The sequence below is a fragment of the Myotis brandtii genome, unplaced genomic scaffold (assembly GCF_000412655.1).
Source record: "Myotis brandtii unplaced genomic scaffold, ASM41265v1 scaffold115, whole genome shotgun sequence".
NCBI classification, from domain to species: Eukaryota; Metazoa; Chordata; class Mammalia; order Chiroptera; family Vespertilionidae; genus Myotis; species Myotis brandtii.
The window spans coordinates 21,175,453-21,192,299 of record NW_005353967.1 but is presented as its reverse complement, the minus strand read 5'-3'; the positions used below and the strand labels follow the sequence as shown (position 1 = coordinate 21,192,299).

Sequence of the window (16,847 nt, the reverse complement as noted above, 5' to 3'; positions counted from 1 at the left end):
AAAACTATATATTTTGTATATATTCTTTTAAATATTCATAATTGTAATTTTTTCACTTAAGGTCTAATGTAAACAAGCATTCTGTGTAGATTAACAGACCTTCAAAAATAAAGACAGACAGTGTGACTTAAGTATACCATTTAAGTAACCTATAAAATGGTGTGATTTATGTAAAATGATTTATTATAAAATGATTTGATCTTCTAAAATAACTGTATAATCACTAAATTGTCAGATTAGATCAATCTCAATCAGGGTTTTTATGATTATATTTTCTGTACTAGTTACACCTAGGTTTGCTCCTTTGCTGCCCCAGGAAGTAAATGTGCATTTGCCTTGGGCCTGTGGACTAAATTGCCATCCTTACACATCTATCTGGGATTTTCCTTACATGTTTTGTGGCAGTGGTTTGCACAAATATTTTTCTCTTAATAATGTCACATAAAGTATGCACAGGTTGAAAATTAAATTTACAGTCTTAAAATTAATATGATTTTTATTTAATGATCCTGCAGATATTTCTCCTTCTTGACTTTGAAATCTTGTATTCATTATGTGAGCGAGGTCTGCTGTGTATATATGTGTAGTATGTGCACTACACAGAGGTGCCTGAACCAAGGGAGTATTAGCAAAAGACTGAAATACAGCTTGTGAAGTCTATGAACATCTGCCCAGAGGGGATGCCTTTTCTAATATACACTGAGATGCCTTCATTGGCTAACAGTGGCAGCCTTACTGCCAAATCAACATGAAACTGGTCAATGAATAAGGTTAATTTAAACTTCAAGAAAATTTGAAGCGAAATGTGTGTTGGGTAGGAAGAATCATCCTAAATCCATTGCTATTCTAAAGCAAAAACCACTTTCTTCTCAAGTAATTACCATATTTTTAGAGAGAAAAAATAACTTATATTACCAGCCTCTCTAAAAATCAATGGAAAAATATCCTTGGGTGAGAATTAACAAAAAATATAAAAATAAAATCACATAATCATTTCTCTAATAAACTATACACTTTCACTTTTTTCCTTTTCTTTCTTTTCTTTTCTTCCTTCCTTCCTTCCTTCCTTCCTTCCTTCCTTCCTTCCTTCCTTTCTTTCTTTCTTTCTTTCTTTCTTTCTTTCATCTTTCATGCTGTTCTTTGTCTTTCTGGTGGTCACCCACTCTCCGTAAGTCTCAGCTGCCCAGCTCAAATATACCTTCTGTACCCACATAATACTTCTTCCTACATTGTTATATTTTATTTCTCTCATGCTAGGCTGTCAGATACTGCTGGTAACTTTCAAGAGTGCAGATTCAATAAAATGCTAGGGGTAGGAGCCCAAATGTTCCTTTTGTTTTAATGAGGGTATCAAAGAATATAAAGCAGGAACAGCAAGGATAAGCCAAAATCAAAGAGCTCAACAGGGCAAAAATGGAAATACATTGAACAACTAGATGAGATAAATATTTTAAGTATTTTCAAATGTTTATTATATTTAACTGTATTAGAAGGAGCCATGAAGAGGGGAAAATTAAAAATATAAAAGGAGCAAGGACTTGGGAGAAATGGGATGGTCAGGAGAGGCTAGCTTTGGAAACAAACAGAAAGATATTTTTTTCTACCAGACATAAATGGATAAAAAATTAAATTTATAAATAATAAAGTATTGAGCAGAAGATGAAGGCATAGCAAGAATTTGATGCCTTTAATGTATGACAGAAGGTACCAACTCAGGATGGTATAATCATCATGTCAGCCAGCTTACAAAAGTCAGTTGTTAAATATTCAGGAATTTTGTGAGCTGATTGTCAATCACTGGTAGCTTGAAATCTGCCATATGGGAATTTTTACACCACAGAAATTGACTACAACATGGGCTCTCACCGCCCCCCCCCCCTATCCCCCACCCCCCAAGAGTTTGCAGGATTTACTGGCACACTACTGAAATGCTTCAGGGCTTCCATAAAGGCTGAGCCAAAATGCTTCCACATACTCGTGAAGACTAGATTGAAGCTGGATAACATGATTACATTTGGGACCTTGTCAAGTTTGTTTTGTGTTTCTTTCCAGGAAATCCCTACTATAAAACAGAAAAGGTAGCCAGAGAGTGGAAATAAACAAAGTAGGCTTTAGGCTAATGAATTTAAGATATCGGGGAAAGAAATAAAATGCTGATAGGGGCATGGGGAGGGGCAGAGGCAATTTAGTAGGAAGCTAGTAGGGAAAATGGACTTAGTAAACATGGAAGAATTGTGATCGGAGATTTTGATTGAAATATTATAAAGGAAGGCAGTGAAATGTAAATGCCAAAGATTGGTGGTTAGAGTGTATTTTGAAATTTCTTAGAAATGATGGTAGGCAATAGAGAGAAGCGAAGAACATGAGCCAGTTATAGGGAGATAAAAATTGGAGCCAGTGGATAAGTTGGTCATTTGATGAGGGCAGATGCACAAGTTCAAAATAATACCTAGCAAAGGATGGACAGTAGGTCACGAACTCAAAGGGGCCCAAGAGAGCAAAGTTGTTTTCACTCACCAAGTTGAGTGAATATTTATTGCCCAGTACTCACAGTGGAAGTCGTACTCATCATCAGTGATGCGGGGCACCCTGCAATGGCCATCTGCAGTGCCGAGTTACCCGTAGGCAGACCAACCAAGGGCCTCAGAGACACGTGGTTTGTGCTTAAGGCAAATCAAGGACACCAGTCAATGAGGAGAGAATTTTCAAATAACAATATTAAATATTTCCCCAATCAAAGACCTATTCACCAGTAGAAAACCATAGCTTTGTTGTACTGCCTTCTGCTTAAAATATAAAAAGAATATGGTTTCATATTCTTTCTATGTTTAATTATATGGAAGGTGTTGGGGTGGAAGGAGGGCTACAGGTACAGGCACTATATTCTGTTTGCTATGCTAAAGGTCCTGTTCTGGCCCTGGCTGGCTGACTGCAGGAAGATAAAAATTTATTGGCTTTATTCAGAATAAGGCAAGCATGCCTCTTCTGGGTGGGCAGAATCTTCATGTAAGTGAGCAAGTCAGCTTGTGTGAAGAAAGAAAATACTTGGATTTAACTCTTTTTTATATATGTTTTCCAGTTTTTATTTTTAAAATTATCATAGCAGTGTTATATTGACATCTTTTATTCTCTAGAAAAGCACTTGGTTCAGAGCTTAATTTGAAGAGAAAGAGGGAATTTGTTACCTATGTCTGGTCCTCACAAATTAGTAGTCTTTGGAGACTTATACTAACAAAATCTTTTGCATTTATTATAATATTTTCTAGTGTTAATTAGAAAGGAAAGGGGGGAAAGATGAGGTCTATGTATTAGGTACTGCATGAATGTAGTACCCTGAAACCTGTCTTTAAGAAAAAAAAACACTGTATCTCAGAATACACATAAATTAGAAGTTGCATCTGTAAAAGCTACTAATTTGAAAAACTCTGCTTTCTGGTTTTTAGCTGCACGAATATATATCTTTCTAATTACAAAATGTGTCATTAGTGTCAAGCAGTGAGTACAACTGGCCTGAAACCAATATAACTTAAAGCTAGCTGGAATTCTGTCTAAACTCCTCTTGACTAAAGTCTACTCTTTTTTTGTAAATTCAAGAAAATATTGCATTTATTGAGTTTTCTAGCACTCAGATAAAAATGCCTTTTCCATTACTATCCTTTGTGATACATTTTAAAATTTGATAGGCCAAGCCAGTGTTGCTCAGTGGTTGAGTGTCGATCTATGAACCAGGAGGTCACAGTTCGCTTCCCGGTTGGGGCACATGCCTGGGTTACAGATTCGTGCCATAGTGTGGGTCCTGCAGGAGGCAGCCAATCAATGATTCTCTCTCATCATTGATGTTTCTGTCTTTCTCCCTCTCCCTTCCTCTTTGAAATCAATAAAAAACTATTTAAAAGTTTTTAAAAAAAACAACTTGATAAAAGTTAGAAAATAGAGTCATTATAGGTCATTCTCCATATTGCCACAGAAATCAAACTTTTCTTTTCTTTTGTCCTGTTTATGTTCCAGATCCCATACTCCTCAGCATCTCCTGGGAATTATGTAGTAAGTACATTTGGGTTTCTTTGCTCATAAGAATTGGTGTTACGTTTTATTTGGGCAATGAAATCGTTGTCCAGATGTTAAGAAGAGCCCCTGTGTATTGGCCAAGATGTGAACATCTGATTTGTATTGAGTTGTTTCGTCTGCCAACCTCAGTACATATGTTGATGTTCATTAGTGAAACAGTTATCAATCTGGCCAAGATTGCCCTGAGTACTGTGTCTTACTTTAGCATATGTTTCTGTAAACCTGTACAATACACTCTGCCCAATCATGAAGAAAGCCTTCCCCAGTTACACAATGATATGCTTGAATTTGCAGTTCTTCAGGAGAATAATCTACACCCCTACTTCTCCACTCCCCACACACAAAGAAGGCATTTAACTCTCCCAATCACAAAGATAACCAAATAGCAGAAAAATGACTGGTAATGAGGAGGGATATTTTAAGTTATTTTTTCATTCTTAGAAATTTAAAATACTTTTCTTATTAACATTTAGTACTTATTAAAATTTTTTAAATAATTCATATATACCTCAAGTCAAATGAGCAGATTTTACATGAGCTCTTGAACTTGCAAATGACCTTTTAACCATCATTACAATATAATCCTTGATGCATCTCAAGGCCATTATAACACAGGGTGGGGCAAAAGTAGGTTTACAGTTGTCCATATGGAAAATAATACATTAATTAATAAATAATCACACAAGAATCAACTCTGAGTTTCATATACTCACAACTGTAAACCTACTTTTGCTCCACCCTGTATTTAAGGGGAAATGCCTAACAGGGGAGCAAGGATAAAATTGTAAAAAGGAAAATCTTTCCTGAAGAAATTTTCAGAAGTGGTGGCTAACTGGAGTAGGAAAAGGGAGTACTTTACCCTCCATGGAAATAGTGTGGAATGAATATAGTGAAAAGCTCATGCCGCATTGGACCTGTGCTCGTTGTTTCTTAAGTTATACAAGCTAAAGAAGACTCATATTTTTTACATTTTCTATGAAACAAAAATGAAAGTAAAAAAAATGGGATAAAACCTATTTTTTCTTAAAATCACTTAAGAATAAGCCTGATATATATGAGGTGTCCCAAAAAATGTACACACACTTAATAGCTGATAGCTCAATTGATGTTTTTGTTTATTTTCAGATTTCTCCGATTGGAATTAATAATTATTCAAAGTGTGTATACATTTTGGGACACCGTGTAGTTTTGTGAAATTGAAGACGTTTATTTGAATAGGAATTTAAATTGCTAATTAAATACCAACTACATATGTCATTTGAAATAATTAATAGACTCTGCACACTCAGAATGAAGTGAAACTTTAGCCACTTACTAGTTATTTTGACTACTGTACATCTGAAATTACTGAATAATTTTAGAGTTACCTAATCTCCGTTTCAGGTGGACTGTGTAGCTACAGCCTTAGTAACCCACAGCATTAGTCACCATTGCCTCTCATTTCTGATTGATGTGATAGATGAAGGTGCAATGCTCCAGAAGGTTTACCTGACACTGATAGAAGAAAGAAATAGAACCAGTGTATTTCTTAAACATAGAAATATCTTTTGGTTGTTAATTTCCTATAAGAGCCACGGATACAAACCATAAGAAAAATACAATAACCTAAATCACAAATACACGTGAATTACTCCTCTTTTATGGATTTGTAAAGACCTGATTAAATGGCTTCTCCTTAACCTCATTATACCTGGTGTGATTAAGTCATGAAAATAAGTCAGTTTACAGGCTCATTGTTTTGGGAAACTTGTCAAAACAATCTCAACATACTTAAACTGAATTATACTTTGCATAAGATTAAAATGACTATACGTTAAAAGAAAATAAATTATGGAGAAAATTAATTTTCTCTGTTATTTTCAAATTGCATCACTATTAAAATAAGTCTAACTTTTCTTCTGTTTTTATTTATATTATTCAATTAAATGCCTTATTTTTACTGAAATTTTGTATAATTATTTAGGGTCCTCCGGGAGGTGGAGGGCCACCGGGAACACCCATCATGCCTAGTCCAGCAGGTATTGTAATCAGACTAGCCACATTGGCATTTGATTATTAGAATAAAATAGAGAAATTGTTCTGAAAGTTAGTAGTATTCATTGTCTCATTGATGGATAAGGAATAGAGTAGAGGTAGCAAATAGGAAGAAATCGTGTTCTTAAACACCTATTGTTCAAATACTTTAAGCATTTAGAAAATTTCTGTTATGTAAGTAACATATAATCAGAATGCAAATTGTATTGATCTGTATGAATTGTCCAGTGATTATCTGACTAAAAGATTCCTTGAGACTGTGGAAAATATCAAAATCTCAAAACTTAGAAAAATTCTGCATAAGTTAACACATCAAATGCATGGATCCATTAGGTTTAATATAGCAAATCTGACCTACCAATCTATTATCTTACTAAGATAGATGTACATGTACCTACAATATTATTTATCCTGCATATCTATAGGTATTTATTAATTAGCTAATAGATCTACCATGTAGTGTGGAAAATTTTTTTAATCTTCTAAACTAAAATATCTGAGTATTCCTGTAATCATTATTTAATAATGCTGGTGGGAATGCAGACTGATGCAACCACTATGGAAAACAGTATGGAGTTTCCTGAAAAAAATTAAATGTGAAACTGCCATTTGACCCAGTGATCCCACTTCTAGGAATATATCCTAAGAAACTTGATACACCAATCAGAAAGAATATATGCACCCCTACGTTCATAGCAGTGCAATTTACAATAGCTAAGACATGGAAATAGCCCAAGTGCCCATCAGTAGATGGGTGGATAAAAAAAGCTGTGGTACATTTACACAATGGAATAGTAGTCAGCAGTATATGAAAAAAGGATCTCTTACCTTTGAGACAGCATAGAGGGACCTGGAGAGTATCATGCTAAGCGAAATAAGTCGGTCAGAGAAAGACAAGTATCACATGATCTCACTCATATGTGGATCTAATGAACAAAATAAACTGAGGAGCAAAATAGATCCAGAGACACAGAAGCATAGAACAGACTGACCAATCTCAGAGGGAAGGCAAGGTGTAAGAGTGGGTGGGGAGAGATTAACCATTAACCGGGGAATTTATATGCATAGCCCATGGACACAGACAATAGTGCAGTGTCCAGATCATCTTCGATTATTACTTTGTGATGAGTTGGATATAGATTATAAAGAAAGATATTAATTAAGTAATATTTTGTTTCAGATTCAACCAACTCTGGAGACAACATGTATACTTTAATGAATGCAGTACCTCCTGGACCTAACAGGCCTAATGTAAGTATGAATTTTTAAAAAATTTTGTAATGTATTCGAACTCTTAGTGCATTCCATTTCTTGGATACTCTTTAAGGTTTATATTTTATAATCCAGGTGCTTATTGGATATTAAGAAAATAAAATTCTTATGTTCTGAGTCTAAAAAATGTAATATATAACATATATGAAATATTTCATATCAATATAATTTAAATTAAAACTAAACCTAATTAATTATAAAATGTTGGTGTAGTCTTATTTTATCTCAAGTACTTAATAATTAATACTATTTGAAAATGACAGGTAATGTATAATTGTTACCTCATTTTAGCATCACTAATTTCTTCATTGTGATCGTATTTTATTATTTTTTTTATCTTGAGAAACTTGACAATAAATAAGGAAGTTGGATATACTTATTTTTCTCTAGATTTTGAAATCCAGAGTTTAAATATGGACCTGAGGCAGTTCTGCTGAAAGAATTTGGATGTTTTAATACAGCATATGATTGTGATTTTTTTTCCACAAAAACTTACAAGAAAATGATATTTTATTTATCTGTGATACAAGACCTACATGTAAACAAAAAAATATTTCTAACAGAATGTAGTTACTACACAGATATGTACATATAAATATAGGGTAGTTCAATTAAAGAAAAAGCAGGAGGCATAAAGGAATTTTCATAAGTACCGAAAACTGAGAATGAAATAATTATTATAATGGAGCTTCCTTGCAGTAAAGACAAAAGGGAAACTGTGAATCTGTCCAGTATGAATGGTACTTAAAAGTGGCTAATTTGAAAGGAGATGTGCTGGCAATATCACACTGAGGGCTTAGAATAAAAAAATAATGTAAAATATCTCATTAAAATTTGTATATCGACTATATGTTGAAGTGATAATAATTTTGATATAAAATATATTATTAAAATTAACCTCACCTATTTCTTTTTACTTGTTAAATACGGCTGCTAGTAAATCTAAATTTACTTATGCAATTTCACATTTGTGGCTTGCATAATTGTGTCTGATAAGCAATACTGCCTCCAGTTATCACTGTTCTCTTTATAGAATCAAGTAAATTGCTTTTCAGGAAAATAAACAATTAACTATCAATTATGTCTAAACGTGTTTTCACAGATATTTTAAAGAATAGTAAATATGATAACGAACAATGTTCATTTTAGAAATTCAGCAAAAAAAAAAAGTTTTACACTGCAATTTCATATCTTAAAATTTGGTATTTGAAAGGGAGGGAGCAAAAGAGGAAATCCAGAGCATATGGTACTGAAGACATTTCTGGGGGCAGCTAAGCTGACACCATCCAAGTATGTTTCACTCTGGATCTCTAACTCCATCCAAAGATAAGAGATCCAAGAACAGTAGGTGAACATGTCACTTTTTCAAATGTCATTCATCTCAGCCAGCAGTAGTAAAAGAAAATTCCTGCTGAGGGCTAGGCCTGGAGTTTTATGTGCTTCAAGTACATATACTTATAGTCTATGGGGTCCAGATAAAAAGACCAGAATAAGTTCATGGACTATTGGCCTCACCAGCACCAGTTCCTAAGCCCAGAACTATGCTTTTGACAAACGCTGAATAACAATTGTAAGTTCAAAGTTAATTTCTTTGACTTATCAGTTAAGGCATACACATTCCAAGTTGTTTACTGAAAATCAATCCATGTGCTTTTAGGCAATAAAATTTTCGGAAACAGAATTGACATTATTTTGAGAAAATGTATAAGCATGTGATCCGTATCATCGTAGATGCCGGATAGCCATCTTATTCCCACACAGTTGATGGTACACAGGTTATCTGCTAAGGGGAATTGTTTTCCCCCCCCAAAAGCCCATGTGATTAGTAGCTACCACTACCCGATCTACACACATAAATACACATACACATGCACACATCACATTCAGTATTCTCTACCATACAACATGGAAGAAATGCTTTTGGCATGGGAAATTTTAAGAGCAAGTGTTTCCAGTAGGTTGTTTTAATTGCAAAAATAAGATAATATGGATAGCTTGTCTTCAAACTGGGATCTGAGTTTCCTCAAAAGTATTTCAGGGAGATGAGGGAAAGATGGAGTGGGCAGGCCATGAGCTCGCCACCACCAGCTGTGCCGCAGCACATCTGCTCACATCTGTGTTTTTTTACCAGACTTCTAAAGTAAGATTTCACTTGAAAATAAAATAAGTTAATGCCACTGCTTTTTAACATGTTAATTATAACTGCTGCAGAATGATTGTCATTGGACTGACATAGTTGAGACTGCCAAGGAGAATTAGCTATATTCAGCTGTCCCCAAGGAGCTGAACGAAAAGGGCGGGGCAAAAGTAGGTTTTCAGTTGTAAGTACACAAAACGCAGAGTTTATTCTTGTATTATGATTTATTAATTATTGTATTATTTTCTATACAAACAACTATAAACCTACTTTTGCCATGCCCTGTATTTAACCTATAAGATGAAATTACTTATGTCCATTTGAACAAAAAATAGATTGTCTGCTAAAAAAGTTAATGTTGGTATAATAATGTTGGGTCATTCTTATTAGTAAGGTATTAATCATCTTAGCAACTTCATCAAAATCACCTCTAGTTTATAATAGTACAATTTGTCAGTAGCATAGGAGAGAATGTTTATCCTTTGCACTGACTGTATAGATTCCCTGCTTGAGGACACCTAAAGAAGGAAAATGTGGTTCTGAACAAGGATTAGTCTGAAGATCCAAACAGAGAGAGTATGGGATGGGGGAGGTAGAACAGTCCAGTTAGAGACTATAAGGCTGGAAAAAAATCCAGGAAAGTAATCTCTATAACTTGAAAATAAAAATAAGTTGTGGAATTATCTTAAAATGTTAAAGACAGATATTTTAACATTGATATAAACAATTGTTTTCAATGTTCTCATCATTCTTTTCTTCACTTTTTAAATAGTTTCCAATGGGCCCTGGTTCAGATGGACCCATGGGTGGATTAGGAGGAATGGAGTCACATCACATGAATGGCTCTTTAGGTAAGGATATTACAAATAAATTCAAAACAAAACCTTAATTCTACATAGTGGGTATTATAGTTTGCAAAGTTCTTCTGTATACAGAAACTCATTTTGAAATACTTCATCTTTTACCTCATCCTGATAGTTTAATCTACAGTGTATTGTTTATGATGACTGTAGATGAATTGAAAATCAGAAATGTGAGATTTATTCTAACCTAGCTCATATTCACAGGTATTTCCTTTAACCTATCAAATCTGGGTGTTTAATGATAAAAGACATATATCATGCATTCTTGCCTGTAGGACTGCAGTATCCTCCCAACTGGTATCTCTGTTTCCAAAGGTCTTTAGATACAATCTCAGAGCAACTAGTTCTTTGCAAGAATCTTAACTTTTTTCTGTATTTTAATGTTTGTCTCTATTTTAAAATAAAATTGGTATCATATTCTGGATAATTTGATGATTCTCTTAAGAGAGAAAACTGTCCACATTTTTGTGTGTTCAGTGATAGAGCTGATTTCAAGTAGTGTGACTACTAGCTGAAACCCTACTTCGTAAAGGATGCCTTCTTGCCAAATGAAGCCAAATATCTGTAAGGTGAACACAGAGTTTCACAATTGTGAGAGATAGAAACAAATGGTACAAAATTGACTAGGTCACAGAGCCCACCTGTATAGGCCAAATGCAAAACCAAAAAATATATATATTCTATGTTTATATGTTTAAGTAACAGTATTATAAACTAATGTAAGAGTTGATGATGGGCATGGAGGTTTGTGATCTTTTTTTTTTCTTTTGAAAATGGACCGTCTTTTACTTAGATGGAGAAACTATGCCCATGAGTAACTTAGATTATACACAGATTTCACAACCCCACCAAGGTCAGGAAATGACCTCCTCTGATACTTTGAAAAGCTATGTAACCTCAATAATCAAGAAATCATTTGCAACCCATTGGTAGATTTTTCTGCTCTAAAGGATGCATATTTATTTTGCCTATATTTCAAAGTCTTAATTTGCACTGTACAATTATGGTAACCACTAGATGTGTGACTACTTAATTTTAAATTAAAAATAAATAAAATACAAGTTCAGTTCCTCAGTTGCACTGCCACATACCAGGTGCACAGAGCCACATCTAGCTAATGGCTGCCATAACGAACAACACAGGAAAACATTTCCATCATCACACAAAGTCTTATCAGCCAGTACCATTCTAGAATTTTATTTTCTAATTTCTTGCAAAATAATTTATTTTCCAGTCTTTTAATTTAGAGAATTAACCACAAAAAAAGATGACATTTGGTCATAAAGGGTTCTCAATTATATTATTCACTACAATAGAATTTACAGAAGAGTTTCACATATGCTTGGCATGTGGCTTATCACTTTCTGTAATGAACTTTATTGTGCATATTTACATATGTGCATAATTGCACATGTACATTCAGTGTTTAGCTATTATGCCTGCTTATTTATAAATTAATCATGTTAATAAGCCCTAACTTTATTTGTAACTGTTGACTGAATGATGTACTATGAAACATTATATTTTTATGTCAGGAAGATTAATTGTTAAACTAATCCTATCTAATAATAGACAAACATGGTAATTGACCATACCTTCACTACGCTTCCCATTGGCTAATCAGGGCGATATGCAAATTAACTGCCAAGAAAGATGGCGGTTAACCACCAACAAAGATGGTGGTTAATTTGCATACGTAGGCGCCAAGTGACGAGCGAAGTCCGCTGGCCCCGGGCAGGAGCAGCGAGCTAAGGCCGGCGTGGCGAGCGAAGAGCAAAGAGGGAAGCCCGCCACGCCGGCCTCCACCACGCCCCTGGGGCCCGCACGCGGTGAGCAGCGAGGGGCTTAGCTCCCCCGGTGAAGAGCGAAGGCCTGGGTTCCGGGCGCCAGAGGAGAACTGGTGCCAGCAGCCAGGGGAAGGGGCCCCTGAGGGGCCCCAGACTGCGAGAGGGCACAGGCCGGGCTGAGGGACCCACCCGAGTGCACAAATTTTTGTGCACCGGGCCTCTAGTATTTAATAATTGGAGTCAGATTAACAAATATTTTTTTTTAAGAACTTAACAAGTCTAATCAGAGGAAGTAGCACTTCAGTAAATTATTTGCCTTGGGAAAAACTAAACTAAACTAGACTGAACTAAGCCCCTCGCCTGCCGCGCCGGCCTCTGCCATGCCCCCGGGGCCCGGGCCCCTCCCGGCAAAGAGCGAAGGCCTGGGTTCCAAGCGCCGGAGGAAAACTGGTGCCAGCAGCCAGGGGAAGGGGCCCCCGAGGGGCCCCAGACTGCAAGAGGGCACAGGCCGGGCTGAGGGACCCACCCGAGTGCACAAATTTTTGTGCACCGGGCCTCTAGTCTATATAATAAAAGCCCAGCAACCCTTATGGTGGAACTACCAGAACAACCAGTCACTATGATGCGCACTGACCACCAGGGGGCAGATGCTCAACACAGGACCTGCCCCCTGGTGGTCAGTGTGCTCCCACAGCTGGAGCGCCGCTCAGCCAGAAGCCAGGCTCAGGGCTGGCGAGCACAGCAGCAGTGGCAGGAGCCTCTCCTGCCTCCACAGCAGCACTAAGCAGCAGCGAGCCAAGCGGTAAGGAGCGAGCAGCCAGGTGGTCAGGAGCGAGGGGTCCCGAATTGCAAGAGGAATGTCTGACTGCCGGTTTAGGTCCGATAAGGCCTAAACCGGCAGTCAGACATCCCCCGAAGGGTCCCAGATTGCGAGAGGGCACAGGCCAGGCTGAGGTTCACCCCACCCCGCTGTACGAATTTCGTGCGTCGGGCCTCTAATTTAAAATAAAACTAATACTGGGCAAAGATCTGATTGTTGTTTCTTTATGCCAATAAGTATAATGTATGATTCCATTACTTAAATAAGAAATTAGTATTGTTTATTCATTTCTCCCAAGAATCAAAATAAAATACTATATTTGAAGACATTTTACTTTTGATAGATTGCTATGAATATTAATTGCTGTCAAATATGTGATATTATTAAAAATACTTTGCTTTTGGTTATTGTGCTAAAATGTGGTTCAGAATCTTGTTGGGTATTATTGAAAATGTCCATTTTATATTTTATCAGATTTAGAAGCATAATGTCACAAAATATATTTAGAGATTTCTCTCTTGCTCTCTAGTTAAATGCATACACATATATACATACATGATAAAAATTTGAATTTAGTAGTATATATAAATCTCGCCATTATTTTACTAACAGGAATTTATGATAACAATAGTTTCCTTTATTCTGCCATTACAAACAGAAAAACTCCTAAATGATTAGGAACTAGAGGTGCAACTCTTCCCTATATTTACCATCAAATGATACTTACTTACCATTCAGTGTAAAAAAAGGAATTTTTTAAGATTAAAAATTCAGGAGATGTACACTGGAAAATACAACAAAAGTTTGTGTATTAAAGGAGTACTTAATTTATAAATGAAATCAGTACCTTATAAAGGCTTTTTTTTTTTGTACTTTGTTTCAGGCTCAGGAGATATGGACAGTATTTCCAAGGTGGGTGCTATGTATTCTGTATTGTTTTTTGTCTGTATTTTATTTCACACAGAATTCTCATTAAGATTATTAGAGTCACCTTATGAATTTTGTTCTTAAACAAGAGTTTGAAAGTAGAAGGTGAGATATAATTAACTGCAACTGCAAGTTTAAAATATTAATATATATAATCTGTGGGAAAGGGTAAAAATTAATCTTTCACGAATGTTCCTAAACATGCTAGGGTTCATTTACAGTATGCACTATCCCTGATTAATGGGTACCCAAGTAATAGCCAATTTAATCATGCTATGATATTTTATATTTGTAAAGCAAACTGACATGCTTTAGGTAATTTTTTAAAAATGTAAAGAAGTCTATAGAAACATGAGAAGAGGTAAATTTGAAAAAGTGATTATTATATGTTATAAGGCCATTGCGTTTATACATCTCATTTGTCTTTCAAACCTTCCTTAGGAAATGCTGATGTCCTCAATCATTATTCTAGTTCCCCAAAATAGAGTACGAAAATAATTAGAGGAAAATTATAGTAATACAAGTAGGAAAGTAAGCCTTCAAAGAGCATGTGTCTGCATTTTTCTTCAAGAGTTTGAGTATCTAAAATTAATCCTTTGCTAAGATGCCTTATATTTTTTGAAGAAGAGTACCTAAATACTTTTTAGGTCATGATGAATTTAAAATAGTTCTCTGTGGATCAAAAATATATTTAGAATGGCTGATAAGAACTAATTATTAACTACCACTAGAATGACTCTGAGAAGTCTACTTTATATCAATACAGAAATTCATTAAAGGATGACTTTAAATTTTTAATTCTACTTCTAATTTATTTTCATGTATAATAATGTAAAATTCTCGATGCCAAGGTAAATAAAATAAGATTGAGCTGCAAAACCTTTTAAATTAATACTTCAAGCTAAAAAAGAAAAAAGAGTGAGAGAGAGTTTAATTGGTGTTCTGACATTACACCTACACACCTGGCTTATACGTTCTACATACACTTTGGATGTCCGTGTCTAGGATCAATCAGAAAGGCCTTTTTCTTTTCTAAAAATAGGTAAATATTTATAATGGCACTAGCTTACTTCTGTGAGAAATAGTATTAGGTAAGCCTTCAAAAAGCCTGTTTTCAAAGTCAGATTCACTGTAAAACTCCATTGGGGCCTTTTCTCTGGGAAGCTCCTTCACCAGTTAGATGTCTGTGATTACATCAGCTCCCTTAGGGGCCTAACAACTGATAATAGCCGAATGGTGCTTTGTGGTCACAAGTGAAATTTCTAATGTTAGATTTCAGTAGCATACCCTAGTACAGTGATGGCGAACCTATGACACGCGTGTCAGAGGTGACACGCAAACTCATTTTTTTGGTTGATTTTTCTTTGTTAAATGGCATTTAAATATATAAAATAAATATCAAAAATATAAGTCTTTGTTTTATTATGGTTGCAAATATCAAAAAATTTCTATATGTGACACGGCACCAGAGTTAAGTTAGGGTTTTTCAAAATGCTGACACGCCGAGCTCAAAAGGTTCGCCATCACTGCCCTAGTATCTAAAGAGGACTCTTCATTACACAAATGTGGGATCATCTGAATCACTTAAGGCCATCTTCTAAAATTTCCACTACAACCCATAACTTTGTACATTAGATAGTTGTAAACAATTCTATATTGGAGAGTACTTGGTAATTTATTAAGTACTTTGAAATGTTTAAATAGTGCCATAGGACAAATTAGATACCATCTTCCAATCTGCCCCATATCAGGTCTGTTGCTGTTCCTTCTATGCTTATTTTCCCATTCCTATTCCCAGAGACAAGTTTTTACCTGGAAAAAAATGCTGCTGATAACATTCTCTTGCCTAATGAGGTATTGCTTATTCTTTAAGCATTAATGAGCCACCCATTGTGTACTTTTGTGTACTGGGTACTGCCTTGTGCACTGTGGGGAGATATGATAGACTTCTTTAAGTACAAACATAATCTTTGCCCTCAAGTGGTTTAAACTTAGGCAGCAGTTCCTTCATTCAGTAAACATCAGCGCTGCCAAGGCTTATTCTAGGCTCTCAAAATCCAAAGATAAACAAGATAAGGTCTCTGCCTTCAAGAAGCTCAATATAACTAAGGAGACCAAACAAAAACAATAAGGAAAAACTTTTTCAAATCAGAATTCAAATACATTTCAATTAACATAATCGTCATTTCCAAGTAATCTATAAGCCACTTAGCAATGTGCTAGAAATGACCAGTTGCATCCCCTTCAGATGAGCTCCTAAGCAGCTCCTTTCTGCACCGCACCGCCCCAAGGCTGTCAGGGCGATGGTGCCATCAGAGTCTGTCATGTCTCCAGTTACTTTTTCTCTAGTCAGCAGCATCATGTGTATTAACCCCCCTCCCCCACCCCACTTAGTTTTCTCTTTACCTCTTTCCACTCACTGCCTAGTTATTTGTCTTTTACTCCAAGCTATGCACATTGTCACCAACTCAATTTCCCATCTTCTTCCTTTCCAACACTGTCCAGCTGCCTCACAAAACTCTTTTCTGCCTTTTTCCTGGGTTTGATCCCTCCCATCCTATTCTTTTCCTAGACATCCTTGCTTGTGAATTAGAAGATAATCTTGACCACTACTGCTTAGCAGTTTGGTTCAAAATCCCTCTTAGATCTCCAACTACATCTCCTCAGTTCCCCAATTAAACCTGTATTTTATCAAGCATCAATATTACATATTTTTTTAAATTTCTTATTCCATTTTTAAGTGTTGTTTTTTAGTACCATTTCAATTCTTTTTCTATTTTTTAATTGTAAATATACTCTTTTTTATGCATTTTATATGTAAGGTGAAGATTACTGAATTGAGAATCAGAAAGCCTGGTTCTACTACTTACAAGTTTTGGTGGCAACATGTTACTTGATTTCTCTTAGGCCTTGTTTTCTTAGCTCTAAAATAAGAGATA

At 35.6% G+C, this 16,847-nt stretch overlaps 1 protein-coding gene across 12 annotated transcripts in view; it reads left to right on the top strand.

Moving 5' to 3' along the window:
* The window catches only part of SSBP2 (single-stranded DNA binding protein 2), a 220,639-nt gene that overhangs the window by 186,380 nt on the left and 17,412 nt on the right, over window positions 1-16,847 (top strand). For all 12 annotated transcript variants that reach the window (XM_014550279.1, XM_005858104.2, XM_005858103.2 and 9 more), the window contains 5 exons: window positions 4,009-4,044; window positions 6,032-6,086; window positions 7,283-7,353; window positions 10,284-10,362; window positions 13,865-13,893. In XM_014550279.1, the coding sequence (XP_014405765.1) occupies window positions 4,009-4,044; window positions 6,032-6,086; window positions 7,283-7,353; window positions 10,284-10,362; window positions 13,865-13,893 (270 nt within the window). The remainder of the gene's footprint in view (window positions 1-4,008; window positions 4,045-6,031; window positions 6,087-7,282; window positions 7,354-10,283; window positions 10,363-13,864; window positions 13,894-16,847) is intronic.